At 45.6% G+C, this 18,848-nt stretch overlaps 1 protein-coding gene across 1 annotated transcript in view; it reads left to right on the top strand.

The window, feature by feature from the left end:
* The window catches only part of LOC115402767 (titin-like), a 205,830-nt gene that overhangs the window by 78,340 nt on the left and 108,642 nt on the right, over positions 1–18,848 (top strand). Inside the window, 14 exon segments of the mRNA XM_030111303.1 lie at positions 143–199; positions 283–327; positions 1,444–1,500; positions 1,664–1,735; positions 1,843–1,902; positions 2,037–2,117; positions 2,446–2,544; positions 3,353–3,501; positions 3,559–3,604; positions 12,719–12,750; positions 13,608–13,638; positions 14,943–14,987; positions 18,297–18,350; positions 18,437–18,832. Coding sequence (XP_029967163.1) covers positions 143–199; positions 283–327; positions 1,444–1,500; positions 1,664–1,735; positions 1,843–1,902; positions 2,037–2,117; positions 2,446–2,544; positions 3,353–3,501; positions 3,559–3,604; positions 12,719–12,750; positions 13,608–13,638; positions 14,943–14,987; positions 18,297–18,350; positions 18,437–18,832 — 1,224 coding nt within the window.

The following is an 18,848-nucleotide window of genomic DNA, read 5'->3' as shown; positions in this document are numbered from 1 at the left end:
CCTGCTCGTCATGACATTTGATTGACAACTCAGTACAGTCAGCACTGCAGGATTCTCCAACACGTTCATCTGTTTTCATCTGTTCTCTCACTTTTTGAAGATAAACATGAAAACTTTCAAACTGGGTTTGAATGTTCTTTAGATTTCCCAGACTCCTCGGTTCAGAGGCCCGAGGCGCCGTCATCAGTGGCCATACGAGGTGAGACTTATTTTGGATCAGAACTCCAGAACCCAACAGAAGTGTAGCTTAAAGCTCATCAGCTTTATTCTCTCTCTTTAAAGAATCTGCTGAGTTCTATCAGTATGAAGAAGAAGTTAAACAGCAAGGTATTTTTTTGGCCATTTTCACTAACACCATAACTTGGTGGCTAGCAGAGCGTCCCACTGATCCATGTCCGCCATTCTTTTAGCCCTGTGATTTGTTAGCATGGTATTACTGTGACCTGTTAGCAGCAGTTAGCTGTTAGCACTGTGACTTGTTAGCAGCAATAAGCTGTTAGCATTGCAACCTGTTAGCATGTTAACACTGTGATCTGTTAGCAACAGTTAGCCGTTAGCACTGTGACCTGTTAGCAGCAATAAGCTGTTAGCATTGTGACTTGTTAGCATGTTGACACTGTGACCTGTTAGTACAAGTAAGCTGTTAGCGCTGTTAGCCGTTAGTTTCACAGTTGTCTGGTATGTGTTTTCTTGTAAGAATCGAGGGAGTTTTCTTATCACTACGAGGAGGAGGTGCTGCTTCAACAGAAAGGTACAAACGTACTCTTCATCTTCATGATCATTGTCTTCATTGATCCCTCTGAGCACAAACGAGGAATTCCCTCCTCAGTGTTTATCTTTTAAAAAGAAACTGAGACGCGTGTCATCCTCACGGACTCGGGTCAAGGTGATGAAGAGGACCTATGGATGTGGATCTCTCCTCCTCTTCCTCATCTTATCCTCTCTTTTTGAATTCTTGAACTATCTTTTTTCCTTTCTTTTTTACTCCTTTAACCTTCATCCTGCCTTCCACTTCATCACTAACCCTGAGTTTACCCACAGTGCTCCCTGCAGGAGGCTGTAACACAGAAACCCACGGAAACCAACAGAGGGTGGAGGTCCTGGCCCCACCAGCAGACCTGCACCCTCTGCTGGTCGTGGTTCTGGTGTAGGTCTTGTGCCCACCAGTAGATGTCACTGTGCTTCACTTCGATCCATGAACATAAATGTTCCCATGATAACCCTGCTGACCTGTCTGTCTGTCTGTCTGTCTGTCTTTCTTTCTTTCTCTCTCTTCCATGTCTCTTTCTCTCTCTCTCTCTCTCTCTCTCTCTCTCTCTCTCTCTCTCTCTCTCTCTCTCTCTCTCTCTCTCTCTCTGTCCTCCATCTCTCTCTCTTTCTGTCTCTCTCCCTCCTCCATGTCTCTCTCTCTCTCTCTCTTGCCTCTCTCTGTCTGTCTCTCAGTGGGTTTTGAAACTTGGACCCAGGAGACTTTCTCTGAGCAGAAGCTGGAGACCGAAGGTATCTGTCTTTAAATCGTAGCTCTTTTTGCTCCAGATCTTGTTTCCTGCTTCTTTCTCCAGATTTGGAGGAATTTTGTTTTCTGTCCTCTGAGGATTCAGGCTAACCTCAATGTGGTGTTTTTGGTAATTTTCGCTGCTTCCTGTGTTTCTTGTGCTTTCAGTGAGCAGAGTGGCCGTGCAGGAGACAGTGGAGACCAAGAAGGTTGAAATGAGAGCAGAGGTCCCAGTGAAAGGTAACTCCTCTTTTCTCCTCAGCTCTCCGTCTCTCTCCGGTCTCTGTCGCTGCTGATCTTCTTCGTCCACTCTCTGACACTGCTAACACACCTGGTGTCTTTTTAAGTTCCCCAAACTGAGAGAAAGCCTGAAGAGAAGCCTACGCCAATGGTGAAGGAGCCATCTCGTCCTGAAGGTAGCGGCAGAACCTTCCTTCTCCGTCTCCTCGCCTTTCACTGTCTTCATTACTTCATTATCACTTCAGTGCTGTACTATCTTCTTGTTGTTAACATTCTTTAACTGTAACTGAAACTTTTGAAGCTCCTGAGTCCAGAAAGCCAGTGGAGGAGAAGGTTGAAGCAGTTTCCCTCCCTCAGAAGAAGGAGGTTCCTACTACCAAAGGTAGAGAGTCCCTCCATCCTTGCTTTGGTTTTGGTTTTAGTCTTCACGCTTGCGTGCTGTCCTTCTGTTGTCTTCCTGTCTTGGACTTTATTATGTGTTTGAATCTATCTTAAAAGAACCAGTGCAGCTTGAGAAGCCGGCGGTGGCTCCCTTGCTGCCTGCAGAAAAGCCAAAGAAAGGTACTTCTTCCTCTGTCCAAACCTTCTCCAGCAGCTCCTTACCTCTTCACCTCTTCCTCCTGCTGGCTGCTTCTGCTTCTTTGGAGCACTTCTTCATGAATTTGTCAGTGATGCTAATGTTAGCTCATGTTTGTCTTGCCTGCTTGAAGATGAACCTAAGCCTCAGGTACCAGCAGAACCCAAAAAGGTGGCACCTGCAGCCAAACCAGAGACAGAACCTGAGCCCAAACCCAAAGCAGAGCTCAAAAGTAAACCTGCCGCCAAGAAGGAGGCAGAACCCAAAGTTCAGCCGGCACCGGCGAAGACGACGGTGACACCACCGTCCAAAGGTACTTCGTTCTGTCTGTGTGTTGTCAGTCTATTTGTGTGTTGTTGTCACAACGTTTATGATGTCTTCAAGTGTCTGTAGAGCTTCAAATGATGAAGCGAATCTTTGTCTGTCCTGACAACCTTTGATCTCTCTTAACAATCTGTTACTTTAAGTCCCTGAAGAGAAGAAACCAGAACCACCCAAGATCAAGCCTGCACCAGAGACTGAAAAAACCAAGCCAGAGGTCCGCAAACCTGAACCAGAGGTCCGCAAACCTGAACCAGAGGTTCGCAAACCTGAGCCAGAGGTCCGAAAACCTGAACCGGAGGTCCGCAAACCTGAACCGGAGGTCCGAAAACCTGAGCCAGAGGTCCGGAAACCTGAACCAGAGGTCCGCAAACCTGAACCAGAGGTTCGCAAACCTGAGCCAGAGGTCCGAAAACCTGAACCAGAGGTCCGCAAACCTGAACCGGAGGTCCGAAAACCTGAGCCAGAGGTCCGAACACCTGAACCAGAGGTCCGCAAACCTGAACCGGAGGTCCGCAAACCTGAACCAGAAGTCCGCAAACCTGAACCAGAGGTTCGCAAACCTGAACCGGAGGTCCGCAAACCTGAACCAAAAGTCCGGAAACCTGAACCAGAAGTCCGGAAACCTGAGCCAGAAGTCCGCAAACCTGAGCCAGAAGTCCGAAAGCCTGAACCTGAGGTCCGCAAACCTGAACCAGAAGTCCGAAAGCCTGAACCAGAAGTCCCCAAACCTGAACCAGAAGTCCGAAAGCCTGAACCAGAAGTCCCCAAACCTGAACCGGAAGTCCGTAAACCTGAACCGGAGGTCCGCAAACCTGAACCACAGGTCCCAAAACCGGAACCGGAGCCAGAAAAACTAAAGCCAGAAGTTCGTAAACCTGAACCTCCAGTGAAGAAACCAGAACCAAAACCAGAAGCTCCAAAGCCCAAACCAGAGCCAGCGCCGGCACTGAAGGAACCTCAGAGGAAAGGTACATCTACTCTGGTTGAGGTGGAGCTCCAGAGTTTTTCTTATTCTTCTTAACTCCACCGTCAAACCCTAACATCTTCATCCTTGTCATCTTCGTGTGGACTGATCTCTCATGGTCCTTACTGACCTTCTCTGTCTTCTCTGTGTCAAACCTGCTCACCTGCTAACCATCACAAATTATCTCAAAACATTTCGCCCACACTTTTGCACTTATGTGTCTTATATTTTATCGTCTTCTCTTGAAGTACCAGAAGCTCCAGCCAAGAAGGAGGCGGTCACTCCTCCAACACCGGCAGTCCAACCGAAGCCAGAGAAACCAGAGGAGCCCCAGAAGAAGCTGCCTCCATCTAAAGGTATCCCAACTCTTCTGCCCTGCTTCTTCTGTGTAACATGTGATGTCCGACTGGCAGAGCGTCTGTCAGTTTGGTTTTTCTTGTCTTGCACTCGATAGAGTGTTCAGCTTCACTTCTTTTCTTTCTTTGAGTGCTTGGAGAAATTTCTAATATGAGTGTGTGATGGTACTCTTTGAAGAAACAGTGGCAGAACCTTCAAAGGCCACCAAGAAAGCAGAAGCTGCTGCAGTTACCCTTGAAGAACCTACTGACAAGGAGAAAGGTACTGCCTGAGGATTCTGAGTCAAACAGGAAGCTGTTAGCACGTCAAGTTCAGCAAACAAACAGTCTGTTTGGCCTGTTTTCGCTTCCTCTGTGACAGATGTAACCAACTATATCTATCCATCCAGTTCATTCAGAATGAAACTTGTTCCTAAAGAGCCACCAGTCCACCAACATGTTTCTGATAGTTTGAAACATTTGATGTTGCCTTCACTGACCTCTAGTGGTGCGTTAGCACCTTGTGTTGTTCTTCATTGTCATGTTGCTGCATGTTTTTGTGTCGAACCCTCTTAAAGCGTCAAAGCCCAAAGAGCCATCTGAACCAAAACCTCAAACCGACCTCCAATCCAAGAAGTCACCGGCTCCGCATACAGAGCCCGAAAAGGTCCCGGTGGAGGTGAAAGGTCCGGCACCACGAAGACAGGAAGGTACCTGGATGGAGCCCACAAAGGTGGCCGAGAAGGATACAGAAAAACCTCCAGTGGTGAAAATACTGGAAAAGGAGCCGACAATGGTGCCTGAGATGAAAGAACCTGAAAAGGTTCCGAAGAAGGTTCCTGAGATTAAAGAACCTGAAAAAGTTCCAAAGAAGGTTCCTGAGATTAAAGAACCTGAAAAGGTTCCAAAGAAGGAGCCTGAGATTAAAGAACCTGAAAAGGTACCAAAGAAGGTGCCTGAGATTAAAGAACCTGAAAAAGTTCCAGAGAAGGCGCCTGAGATTAAAGAACCTGTAAAAGTTCCAGAGAAGGCGCCTGAGATTAAAGAACCTGAAAAGGTTCCAAAGAAGGTTCCTGAGATTAAAGAACCTGAAAAGGTTCCAGAGAAGGTTCCTGAGATTAAAGAACCCAAAAAGGTTCCAAAGAAGGAGCCTGAGATTAAAGAACCTGAAAAGGTACCAAAGAAGGTGCCTGAGATTAAAGAACCTGAAAAAGTTCCAGAGAAGGCGCCTGAGATTAAAGAACCTGTAAAAGTTCCAGAGAAGGCGCCTGAGATTAAAGAACCTGAAAAGGTTCCAAAGAAGGTTCCTGAGATTAAAGAACCTGAAAAGGTTCCAGAGAAGGTTCCTGAGATTAAAGAACCCAAAAAGGTTCCAAAGAAGGAGCCTGAGATTAAAGAACCTGAAAAGGTACCAAAGAAGGTGCCTGAGATTAAAGAACCTGAAAAGGTTCCAAAGAAGGTTCCTGAGATTAAAGAACCTGAAAAGGTTCCAAAGAAGGAGCCTGAGATTAAAGAACCCGAAAAGGTTCCAAAGAAGGAGCCTGAGATTAAAGAACCTGAAAAGGTACCAAAGAAGGTGCCTGAGATCAAAAAACCTGTAAAAGTTCCGGAGAAGGAGCCTGAGATTAAAGAACCTGTAAAAGTTCTGGAGAAGGCACCTGAGATTAAAGAACCTGAAAAGGTTCCGAAGAAGGCGCCTGAGATTAAAGAACCTGAAAAGGTTTCCCCTGAGAAGAAACCAGTACAAGTTCCTCACAAGGCGACAGAAGACGTGAAAGCTGAGCAGGTTTCCGTGAAGAAACCAACACAGCTCCCGGAGCCAAGTCTTCTTAAAGGTACCGAGGAAGTCCAACTGTTTCAGGTCGACTTCATCCTGTCAGAAACATGAAACCGTTTCATCTTCTCACACAGACCAGTAAAGACACTTTTCAGCCTTAAAGCTGGAGTAAAAATGTTGGAGATGTTCAGTTTCTGACGTCTTTTGTCCTCTGGAACGAAGATGGTTCCAGCTTGGGGTTTCTGCAGTTTGATCACACAAGAGAAAACCCCTCAATTTGCCATCATTCAACTTTTATTGCCATTATTAATGTTGTTGCTGTTGTTGTGTTATTTTACCACGAAACTGTGTTTTGATCTAAATGTGTTCAGTTTTCTGGAGACTTACTGGTTTGATGTTTTTCCTCCTCTTTCTTCCACTCAGTCGTTGGATTGAAATGTTGCCACCTGGTGGTGGTTGTGTAGAAGACCCTGCAGTAAACTGCTCTGGTGTGAATGAAGCGTTTCATGTTTCTGCATCTGGATGAAACTGCTTCTGGATCTTTGAACAATCTGAGAGCTTCTCTCGTCCCGCTAACCGCCCTCTGCTCTCTGTTTCTTCATGTTTGTTTGTCTAATGGGTCATTCTTCTTGTCTTGACTCAATCATCTTGGATTAAAAACTCGTTGACTCTTGAAAAGAAATTCAGACCACGGAGACTCTTCATCCGGCGGAAGCCGAGGCGGAGAAACCAACATCTCCTCCTGAGAAAGGTACCGACTGCTGGTGGTCTCTGCCGGTCCTGGATGACTTCTTCTTCATCTCCATGTTGTCGTCTCCCGCTAACACTTTGCGTCTGTCTTTTGCTGTCATATCTTGGCGTCGCCGCATGACGCCTTTTCTTCCTCTTCTTAAAATCTTCCGGCAGTGGTGAGTCTCATCAAAGTGGAGCGACGGGAAGAAGTTCAGGAACTTTTTAGTGTGTCTCCATCAGAGGAGGTGAGGGTTCACGAAGACGTGATTGAAGTTTCGTACGAAGATGAAGTGACTCTGACCGCGATTGTGTCATCGCCGAAACAGCCGGACCGAGGCGAGATATCTGTTACTGATGCTTCCAGCAGAAAGGAAATCAAAGTGACCAAACAGAGATTTGTCCCGAAAACCCAAGAAAGTCTGTTGATAGAGCAGGAGGTCCAGAAGGAGGCCACCACACTGACAGTTCAGGAAGCACTGTTTGTAAAAAGTGAGGAGAGGAAAGACAGTACCTCAGTCTGGGCTGAGGATTCCCAGGTGGGAACTGGGCCCTTGGTCCAAAAAGTTAAAGAGATCAAAGCAGAAACAGGTTCAGTCAGACAGACAGACAGACTCAGGGCTGCTCCAGAAACTAGAAAACTTTCCAACACAGCGCAGGAAGCAAAAGCTTTAACCATAGAGGAATCAGCAGACGCTGAGGTCAGATTGGTTTCCCCTGAGGAAAGATACAGCAGAACCCAGGGAAATGCAGGAGTTAAAGACAGTGAAATGACCTTGACTCAGGTGAAGGTGATGAGACGGGATGAAATTCATCTGCAGGATGAACTCAGTCCAGATTCAGTTGAACAGAGACCAGAGAAAAAGCTAAAGCCTGTTAAAGTGGTGGAGGTGGAACTCAAAGGATCAGTAACAGATATCGAGCTCAGGATGCTGAAATCCAGCCAGCAACAAACCCAAGAGGATTTCAGTGAGACGGGAGCTCGCGCTGTGGACCAGACGAGCAGGGCTTCCAGCCCGGCTTCAGCCAGAGGTACCGCCGCACTATTTCCTGAGGGTGTGCAGCCACAGTGGGGCCGGCTTTCAGCCTCACGGCTTCTCAGCCTTCATCTGTCTTCTATGTTCTTCTGTGGTTCTAAGTTCCTTCTTTTTTTCTTTTTTTCTTTTTTTTTTGGTTCTGGTCTTTTTTGAACCGTTTCGAAACTTTGTGTTGAAAACACGCATCATTTCTTAAAGAAACCGAAGCCGAGAAGGTTCGTCCTGAAGCGGAGTCCAAAGACAGTAGACCAGAACGAGGTACAGCTCAGATTCCCCCTCTGCTTGTCTCATTTGGCACCAAATGCTCTGTTGTCTTGTTTCTAATCTCTTGGTACCGCTTCATGGTACTCTCTCTTTTTTAAATGTTAACCCTCTGAAAGTGTCCGAGACAAGTCGTTTCCCAGAACAACCTCCAGCAAGGAAAGAAGAAGAGGAGCATGAGCCTGTGGAGATCTCTGAAACTAGTGGGTTGAGGTCTGTTACTGATGGTTTCAAGACACAAAATATTCAAACTGGAGAAAAGCTAGAGGCTAAGGTAGAGAAGAAACAAGTTCAGAATCGGCCCCAGTTCATGACTGCAGAGTTCAAAGATGTTACTAAAAGCAGTGAAACTAAACCTGAACGTTCTCGTTTAGTTTCAGTCAAAACTCAATCAGATGTGAAAAAGGAAGGCGTAACAATTCAAAAACCCAAAATAGCTGCAGGTAAAACTTCCAAAGTGGAGAAATTAGAGCAAACTGCTGTATATGAGGAATGTTTGTACCCCGAAAGTGTCAAAGCAGTCGTGAACTTAAAAGAGACAGATTTCCCAGTGCTCATTAAACCAAATGAGGAGCTGTCTGTCAAAGCGACAATCACCGAACCGGAAGATGCCGGTGAAAACAGACTAAAGAAAGATTCCAAGTCACTTCAACTATCAGAGTCCCAGTCTGATGCAGACAAAGGAAAGAGAAGTTTCAGGAAATCAGAGGAAGAAGCAAAAGATTCACAGCAAGTAAATCTACAAGCAGCCAACAGATTAGGAAGTCAAGAAGAGAAAGGACGACCTTCAAAACAACGACAAGGAGCAGATATGGAGTTTCACTTCAAATCAGGTCAAAACAAAAGCTTCACGTCTGAAAAACTGTCTGAGCCCATCCTATCTGAAGTTTGTACACTGAAGCATGAGCTGGTTAAAGTCTGTCCGCTGGAGGGAACCACAGAGATGAGACCAGCCGGAGAGCAAGAAATGGAAGTCCAGGAGACAAACCTGAATATAAGTCTCAAACAGCAGATGGACAACAAAGAGAAAGAAGCCTGTGCGAGCAGACAAAAGACACAACCTCCCAAAGAAGAACAGAGAAGACAAGCAGAAGGTGAAAGGAAAGCAGGGAAGGAAACTAAAGCAAGGTACCGACTGCAAGGTGAAGAGAGTGTCGCTGATAAGGAGCAGCTAAAGGTGAGAAAAGTTAACATTTCACCTCTGAAAGACATAAAAACTATGGAAAAACAAAGAGACAGAAAGGTTTCAGTGATGGAAGTACTTTTGACAGAACTGGAAGCAGACCCTGAACACCTGGCAGAAATCACAGAACCTGAAGACGAAGAAAGTGTTGAAGTCCATGTTCCTTCTAAGAAATCAGAGCAGGGAACAGGACAAACTGAACAGCAGGAAAACAATGAGGCTTCATTAAAAAACACAGAAATCAAGGTTAAAGCTGGAAAACTCAAAGATGAAACACCTGAAAAAGCTATTGCAATGAGAAAGACAGACAAGAAAATACGTGACGGTTCTTTAAAATCATTGACATCCACGACAGAGAAGAAAATGGGCCAATCTAAAAAGGCCACAGACAAACAAGGTCTTTCCAAACATCAAAAAGTGACTGAGATGAAACGTGAAAAAGAGAATGAAGCTGGTGATAGGGAAGAAGCTGTCATGGACAGAAAAGTTCCTGTTACACAAAAGATGAGTGAAATGTCTGAAACCATTAAACTGGCAGCAGGAGAAGAAGCTTGTCAAATCAGTGATGTTCAGGCAAATTATTTTAAAGAAATTCAAAAAGCGCAACTTGATCAGGATCTGAGTTCATCAGAAATCGGTAGAATTAAGGATAAAGAAGAAGCTCTCCATGAATTGATGGATGCTGGAGAGGCTTCTCTGAAAACTGAAGAGGTGGGGGTTCAGCCTGGATCGGTCTCCTCTGGGGACGAGACTTCGACAACACTGAAGTTACCAAAACCTGACGATCCAGTTTCGTTAACGAAGGTTCTGACTATGGACAACGAAGTACCCCCGAAAAAAACAAAGGCCTTGAAGAAGTCCAAAAAACAGGATGATGCCAAACGGTCGCTTCATGAAGAAGTCCTGTCCGTTATGGTCACAGCTGCAGATGGCCACAGTGAAGATTCGAATTTTACAACACCGTTGAAAAAACAGGAAGATTTGGAAAAGTCATCCTCAGTGGAGCCTGAAAGAGATCAGCCAGCTGGAAACCTAATGACATTCAGAGGTCGAGACGCAGAAATCCAAAAGCTGGCAATTGCTTGTGATGAAAGAGTTCCAGAAACATTAGGAGAAAATAAAAGAAAGGAAAACGAAGAAGTAAGTAAAGAAGCAACAACTGGAGAAAGAGACGCAGAGGAGTCAGTCACAAAGCAACAGGACACATCAGAGAACACATCAGAAGAACAAACACCTTTGAAGGAGGTCACATCAGAAATATCATTGAGCACATCTCCATCTGTGATGAAGGTCACATCTCAAAGATCTCAGGATGAAGTCGTCATTTCAGACTGCAAGCACAGGAACACACCAGCTGGTGAACCAGGATACGGCATGAAGACACCTGGGTCTTCAGGAATTGTAAAGGTTGTCACATCTGAAGAAGTTGAGTCAAGACAAGGTAAAGTCCAGAAAACACTTGAGACACTACCTGGGAGAAAGGCTGGAGTGCTTTCCCAACCGAAAACTAAATCTCAGCCGACGGTGATGATTCAGAAGGCTCGAAAAGACAAACAGAAGCAAACTACGGCAACGCTTAAAGATTCACTCTCTGAGGAATTGAAGACACTGAAAGAACCAAAGATGCAAAACGCAAGAAGACCTTTCTTCCAAGAAGATGACGCTAACGTAGCTGATTTCAAAGATGAAGATGGGAGAGTCATCAGCTCTGAAGCACCTGAAACCAGAGAAGATGCTGTTGAGAGAACGTTCTCTGTGATGGAGGTCGCGTCTGAACAATCTCAGATGATGATTGATGTAGAGGGGAACGTGGCACCTGATGAACAACCAGACTTAGATAAAACAAGCGTTTCAAGAATTCCAGAGAAACCTAAAGAAGTGATGTATGAAAAGTCTCCTGCGGTTAACGAAGCTCCTGAATCAGAGTCGAAACTAAGATCAGAACAAGCGACCACAGAGACAGAGATTAACAAGACTCAAACACAGAAATCCAACACTGTAAAACAGAAACAACCAAAGATTGACCACGGTCCAAAACCTGATCTCCAAGAGGTGGAGTTGGAGAAGATCCCAGTCAAAGGTGGACGGGTTCCCTCATTGAACGTTATGGAAACAGAAGAGGAACAGTCGCAGAAAAGAGCTTCAGTGACTCCTGAGAAACATTCAACAACCAATAAGGGAGAGTTTGACAGGTTGATCGTACCACACAAGCTGGTAAAGCCCTTCACACTGAGAGACACTGAATGTGCAAAGTCCAAACAAGCAGAGACAACATCTGGAAATCAAACAGATGAAGTTACTTCTCTGAAAACAGCAACATCAGCAGGAGATGGAACTTGTTCCCAGAAAGCACAGGCTCCAACAAAACAAGGAGGATCTACAGCTCAACAAGTTCAACTGAACGTCACTCCGTTCAAGGAAGGGACTCTAAAACCATCAGAAAGAAAGCCCTTGAGGAAATCTGTAGAGGATGGAGTGTCTGAGAATCCTCTGAGGACGACAGAGGATCGAGTAATGCTGCAGAGTTTCCTTTCCCCCGACACGCACATCGGGCATGGAACATCAAACAAAGAGAAAGTTTGTGATTTTGACAGAAGCTCATGGACCTCAAAAACTGAAGAATTACAGAAAACAGTAAAAGATGATGAAATTCAGCCAAAGAGAATCACGGTTGAAACTGAATCGGCTGAAATCTTCCCAAAAACAAAGCAAAGACAGATTAAACAGGAAGCTGAGGTGAAGTTGAAAACATGTGACAGACCAGTAAGACATGACAGAAAAACCCCAAAACAAGGTGAAACTGACAAAAAGTATTGCTCAGATCTTCCTGCAGGCGCTCTGAAACCACCTGAAGAAGAAGAAAAAGAAATTCAATTGGAAACAGTCGAAGTTTGTCCACTAGAAAAGTTGAAAACCAAACCACAACAGGTTGAACATCACACTGCACCAACGCGTCAAATCCAACTGTCTTCTAAAGAACCGCTCAGTCTGTCTGACAGACCACAAACCGTCTGCCGAAAAACAACTCTGCATGAGACAATCACCAGAGAGGATAAAGTTAGTGCTAAAAAGGATTCTGGCAATTTGCTGAAATCCGACAGAGAGGTGAACATGACAGAGATTCAGTCAGAACAAGTCGATGGATCAAACACAAAGCAGCCACAGGCTGAACCTAAAGCAACATTTACGCTAAAAACTGACGTGATCGATAAAGAATCTCATCTCGCAACACCAGAAACAGGGCCCAGGAGAAAGGAAATGACCACTGAAGTAAATTTAGACAAAAACCTTCACATAATTAAAGACATTCGTGGAGATCCTTCAAGACAGCCTGAAATAGAAGAGGTTCGCATCCAAGAAATTCAGTCTAAAACACATCCCCTTCAAAATAAGATGGCTAAAATCAGAGCAGAAATGAAACAGGAAGAGTTGAATTGGAGAACGACGCTAATGCAGACAAACAAAACAGCCAACAGACCTGAAATCCCCACAAAATCAGAGATTTCCACTAAACTAGATGCCAAAACTGACAACATTTGTGGTAAACTTGACAATCTAAAAGTAAATGATGATGTAAATGATGAGCTCAGCATAGAAGAGATTCAGTCAAAGAGCACTAAAACTAAAACAGCTGGCGTTTGTCCTTTTGAAGAACCACTAAAGAAGAAACAAATTGCACTGACAGCTCTAGTAACACATACAACTAAAGAGCCAGTGACAGTAGCCGGCAGACCAAAAGTACGTACAGACAAAAGAGCTTCAAGAGACGCAGAAAGACAGGTACAAGATACAATAGATGCTAAAGAACCAGAAAAGCCCACAGAAACAGTCTGTGAAGAAGAAGTTATTGAAGGACAGCAGTTAGAGTCAGGGTTCAGAGAGCCGTCAGTAACAGATCCCACAGCCACAAACGTCCTCAGAAAAAACAGCTCAGATTCCACCGGCCTGAAATCACCGTCTCTTCAAGACCAAACCAAAGAGTTCACTGAACTGAAGCCACCATCTCTTCAAGACCAAACTGAACAGTTTCCCGACTTGAAATCGCCGTCTCTTCAAGACCAAACCAAAGAGTTCCCTGGACTGAAACCACTGTCTCTTCAAGACCAAACCAAACAGTCTACCAGCTTGAAACCACGATCTGTTCAAGACCAAACCAAAGGGTTCACTGGCTTGAAACCACAGTCTCTTCTAGACCAAACCGAACGGATTTGCTGCACCGTGCAGTCCACCAGTCCATCTCTGGAAGCAGAAGAGCGAGACACAGTGTTTGATGGAGAAGCTTCCCGAGGTACTGGAGGACAGATCAGTGTCAGTGAGCACGTTGTTTTTGAGGCTGTGCACCTCCTCAGCTCCATCACACCTCCTTCACCCATCAAGCTCCGCACTGCGAGGAACCTTCACGCTGTCGCCTCAGACAGCTTCTCTTGGTTTCTGTGTAAACCAGCACAGCTTGGTGTTTCCCTACACTCCCTCTAATCCTCACAGTGTGTGTGTGTTTGTGTGTGTGTTCTTGTTCACTGTGGTGTCTTGGTGAAATATCACAGGGGTGATTCATCTTTGTGCTCCTCCTTTTTGTCTGTTGGTCTTTGAATGTCTCGTGCTCTGCATGTCCTTCTGATTGTCCTTTGAATTTGTTTCTTGAAGTCCCAGAGAAGGTGACGGAGGTGACCACGCCCACCAAAAAGCCTGCGGTGAAAACCGTCACTCCTCCAGAAGGTACCAGCTTCTTATCTTGTATAAAACCCAGAATCCCATGGCAGCTGATTTTCGAACTTTCTAAATGAACTGGACTCGTAGTTGTCTTCTTGATTTGTCTCAGTGTCTGCATGTTTTTATCAGGCATTCATGATTGAATGCACTTCTTTTTCACTTCTTTGTGAGAAAACTTGCTGAATAATAAAAAGGTATTTGGGTTTAAGCTCAATTTTGGTTGATTTTTCTGTGAATTTCCTGCTTCAAGAACAAAAACCACCAGTTCAAGAAGCTCCCAAAAAGCCTGAAGTCACAGAGAAAGCCAAAGTGGAGAAGACTCCACCTGCAGAAGTTAAGCCAGGTATCATTCAACATCTTCTGCAAGTTCTCTTTGTGTTTCTGTCTGTTCTTCAGTTTCTTCTTTCTTTCACGCTAAAGCAACCAAAGCTGTTGTGAAGAAGACAGAACCGGTGGAGGCAGTGATGGAGCAGCCGGTGGCCGCAGACGCAGGTCCTCCATCTTTATCCCTTCTTACCTCTTTATCAGACTCATCTTGGGCCGCTTTGACCCTTCTGATGCTGTTCAGTCTGTCCTCTTCTGTCTTCAGTCATCTCACCTCTTCCTGTTGACTCATCACTTTATTTCTCATGTCATTCTTCTGAGTCCTGTTGAAATGGAGAAACCTGCTGCAGACAGCTGACAGCTGGTATTAAAACATCTTACACTGACAAATTCACTGTTACACCCAGCTCCTGATTCTCCTGACACCACCCTGTGGAGCTCCATGGTACAGCAAGTCACAATGACCTGATAATGGTCTTTGGTCATTTATTGTTATTATATGTAAAACAATATACTCTCCTCAGATCCTCATTGAGTGGTGTGTTTTTTGTTATACAAACTGAATATTTTTAATTTACATTACACATCTTGCACAATCTCATCCGGCCAAACTGGAATCAGACACCTGGCTCAGTCCAATTCTGTTTGAATTCAGTTAATTTTTATTTCAATAGCACTAGTAATAACATAGTAATATTAAAAACCAGAACAAGACTCAGAGGAGGAGACTTTCAACAGAACCAGGCTCAGATCACAACACAGTCCTCAATGTCTGCATTTACACCTGACCTGTCCAACCAACCTGATTGTTTTTAATGGCAACTGTCAGTTCCATGTGTTTGTCTCCTCGTTCACATTGTCATCAGAGAAATGATTGTTCCTGAATGTTCTCCTCACAGTTCTACTGTTGAAAACATTGAGTTTTTGATTTTTTCACCTGTCACATGTCCTAAATAACAACTTTCTGAACCTTACCTTTGCATCAGATGAAACCAAAGGACCTGTCCAAGCACCAGGAGGAGTCAAGAAAGGTAGGAGCACCATGACCTTCCACTGCTCCACCGTACACACTCAGTCACGGCTTCAGCTGGGCTCCAAAAAAATTCCAATCCACTTGATAAATCTCATGCTCCTGCAGAATTGGTTGAGGTCTTTGTCTTTGTGTGACATATTTTTTGTTTTTACTCCATCCAAAGTTTGAATAAGTTCTGTTGGTGTATGTGTGTGTGTGTGTGTGTGTGTGTTTTGTTTGTACACATTGTAATGTAATTTCAAACCTTTGCTGCCTCAGAAATGGTTCTGCCCAAAAAAGGTAAAGTTCATTTGGAAGAGGAGGGGACGTTTGAGATTCCCACCCTGAGAAAAACCACCAGAATCGTGAGGGAGGTGGAGGAGGAGCACGAAATTGTCACACTGAAGAAAATCCCGTCAGTTCCCACTAAGGACATTGAGGAGGACCTGAAACCTCAGGTGGTCACCAAGACCACAGTCGTTCATGTGGAGGAGATGGTCCACAGAGAGGAAGACATTGAGTTCTCAGTTGCCACCCGGAGACCTGCCGAGGAGAGAAAACCCCGAGAGAAAGCCGAAACTGTAAAGAAACCGGAAGTGCTTTTGGCTAAAGAAGAGGAGCGGAAAGAGGCTCCCAAAGAACCCTGGACCCGTCAAAAACCTCCTCCCAAAGAGGAGAAACCAGAGGAGAAGATCACACTGAAGAAAACTCCTAAAGCTCCTAAAGAGGAGGAACCTGAGCCACCGAGTGCAGCTCTGAAGAAAGTGAAAAAGTTGCCTTTGGATAAAGAAGAACCAGAAGTGGTGAAACTCAAACCATTTGAGAAGCCAGTTCAGTTAGCAGAGACAGAGCCTGAGAAGGAGAAGAAGGAGAGACCTGATAGAGAGATCACGCCTTTGGAGAAATTAGAGAGGGTCCCCAGAGCAGAAGAGCCCAAAGAACCTCCAAAGAAAACTGAAAAACCAACTCCAGATGTCAAAGAGCCGACAGCCAAGATTCCAAAGCCAGGAGACAAAAAGACAGTTCCAGAGAAAGAGTCTGAGGTCAAAGCACCCAGCAAGGTGAAGAGAATCCCCACAGCAGAGCACGAGATGGAAAGCATCAAACTGAAGCCTGTCCCTAAGCCTACACAGGAGGCTGCAGAGCCAGAGAAGAAACCGGCAGAGGACAAACAGAAGAAGCCAGCCGATGACTTCCATCGCCGGCGGCCGAGTCCAGAAGAAAAACCAAAGGTACCTGAACCAGAGGCCAAGCCCGAGAAGAAACCCGAGGTCCCAGAAGCTCCAGAGAAGAAAATTGAGAAGCCAAAGGAAGTGAAAGAAACTCCAGAAGAGAAGAAGTTGTCACCACCTAAACCAGAGAAGGTGCCAGAGAAAGTTCCTGAGGAGCCAAAACCTTTGCAGCTGAAGAAAGGAATCATTCCAAAAGCAAAAGAGGAGAAGGAAGAGGTGACGCTGAAACCTATCGAGCAGCTGAAAAAGGTCGAGCTGAAAAAGACACCTTCACCTAAAGTAGAGAAGCTCAAAGAGGCAGAAGCCGTCCCAGTGGAAAAGAAGCCCAGCATCGATAAACTGAAGAAAGTTCCCAAAGCTGACTCACCCAAAGAAGCCATTGAGGCTGTTACTCTGAAGAAGATCCCAAAGAAACCGTCGCCCGAGGAAGAGAAGCCTGAGAAAACCACAATCCCCCTGGTGAAAGAGGTCTCTCCTGGAGCTGTGCAGCTGAAGAAGATCGCCACACAACCTGAGGAGGAGGTCTTCGAGGAGGAGTTTGAAGCTGAGGAAGAGGCCGAGCCAGAGGAAGAGGAGGCCTGGGGCTGGGAGATGGTCCCTGTGGAGGACTGGGAAGGCGAAGCAGAGGAAGGCGCTGTGGAGGTGCCCGGGGTGACCAGGAGAGGTGAGACGGTGGCGGCAACCCACCTCTCAATAATCTCCACCCATTCCCTCTGTCATACCTCCATCTAAATCTGCTTCACCTCATCGTCCCCTCAACATGACGGGATCCACGCCATCTCCATCTTGTGTTCATGTTGTCCAACCATCTGATCATCACCCTTCATCATGTGTCTGTCACATCTGTGATGTTCATCTCTTCATGCCTGTGAAGGCCTTCATACACAGGGGGCGCTGCTGGTCCTGACACATCAAACTGTGCAGGTGGACAATATGAGTGTGTGTTTGTTCCATTTACTTCAGTTGACAGGTAGAAACCATCAACAGTCAGATCTCTGCGTTCAAGTCAGACAAACTTGAAGTTCAAAACTCTGAGAATTCTCCAACACGAGCCAGCTCTCTCACGTTCGGTTAGTGAATCCAGATCCGACATGGGGTCACCGGTGTGAACCGGAGTCTGAGGGTCCATTTATATGGCAGCCATTTCAAGTGAAAATAAAAAAACTTTCATTGAAGTTTTGGGGTCTATTCACAAGACAACGGTGCTTGGAATCATCAAAAATGGTACTATTTGAAAACGGCCCCCAGGGTGGAACTTTTCCAAAATGCTTGGGCTCTGTCTCCATATGTCCTTGTTCTCCCATTGTTACTGTTTAGAGTGTATTGTTCTCTGCAGCATGTGCGTGGTTTAATTACAAAAACAAACAGCACCAATTAGTAGACCAACATGAAAACAACATCGTTTTCAGCGTTTCTGCCGTTGCCTTGGAAATGGACCTCATTTTCAGAACTTTCACATGGGAACGTGAAACGAAAACACAAAACTATGCATTTTCACTTGAAACATCATGTAAACTGACTCTAAGTCCCACTTTCCACTAAACCAAGATTAGAAAACAAAGAGACCCAGCTTCATCACTAAAGTCAGATTCTCTAGACACGGAGACCCATCAGCTTCCAAAGCATGGCTGTCTTGTAGATTGCACACAAGACCACACTCATCAGCCCAGGCAGGGAAAAACTGTGGTCCTTATTGGCTGACGGGGTCAACAGTATGAACCTTCATAGTAATCAGCAGTATTGATGATTGATGCTTCATGTTGTCTGTTATTGTGGATTGTTGTGAACACGTGGAAGCTGTCAGTTTATGTTTGCAGCGTCCTTACATCGGAGGCTGATTCCCTCCAACACCTTGATTACACTTTGTGTTATTTGTTGTTGACACCCCGGCTGTATGAAGGCCTTAAATCTGTATTCACATGCTGTCAGTCATCTGTCTGCTTCCATTTCATTCTCATCCCTTCATACATTTTGCATCAAAGCCACTTTGTATGTCTCTAAAAGGACATTTATCTCATGGTCACATCATGCTAACCGGGACGTCAGTGCGTGATAGCATCATGTGCACAAAGTTGATTTGACGTATTTTGTAACAGAGGGACAACCGGCAGAAGAGGCAGGGCGAGGAGGCCGAGGTCGGGGTCTGAAACGTGAGTGTTTTGGTTTCACTCTGAATTTGTCCAGACACACCCAGCTTTGGTCTGATTCTGGTTTGAGTTGTTTGTCTTCCTTTTAGCCAAGCAGACACCGTCTCCTGGAGAGGGGCGTGGCCGCGGGCTGAGGCCCGGCGGGAAAGGCCCCTCCCCTCCAGAGGAACCGTTCGGAGGCTTCAAGCTGAAGGCCGTCCCTCTGAAGTTCATCAAGAAGCTACAGGACATTGTTCTGCAGGAGGCGGAGTCCATCGGCTCGGCCGCCGTGTTCGAGTGTGAGGTGTCGCCCTCCACTGCCATCACCTCCTGGATGAAGGATGGCAGCAATCTGCGTGAGAGCCCCAAGCACAAATTCACCTCTGACGGCAAAGACAGAAAGCTGAACATCATCGACGTGCAGCTGTCCGACACTGGAGAATACACCTGCATTGCCAAGAACGCAGGAAAGGAGATCTCCTGCACGGCCAAGCTCATTGTGGAAGGTAAACCCAGTTCATC

The sequence above is a fragment of the Salarias fasciatus genome, chromosome 16 (genome assembly GCF_902148845.1).
Source record: "Salarias fasciatus chromosome 16, fSalaFa1.1, whole genome shotgun sequence".
NCBI lineage: Eukaryota > Metazoa > Chordata > Actinopteri > Blenniiformes > Blenniidae > Salarias > Salarias fasciatus.
The sequence above is the reverse complement of the archived record's forward strand: the minus strand, read 5'-3'. Positions and strand labels throughout refer to the sequence as shown.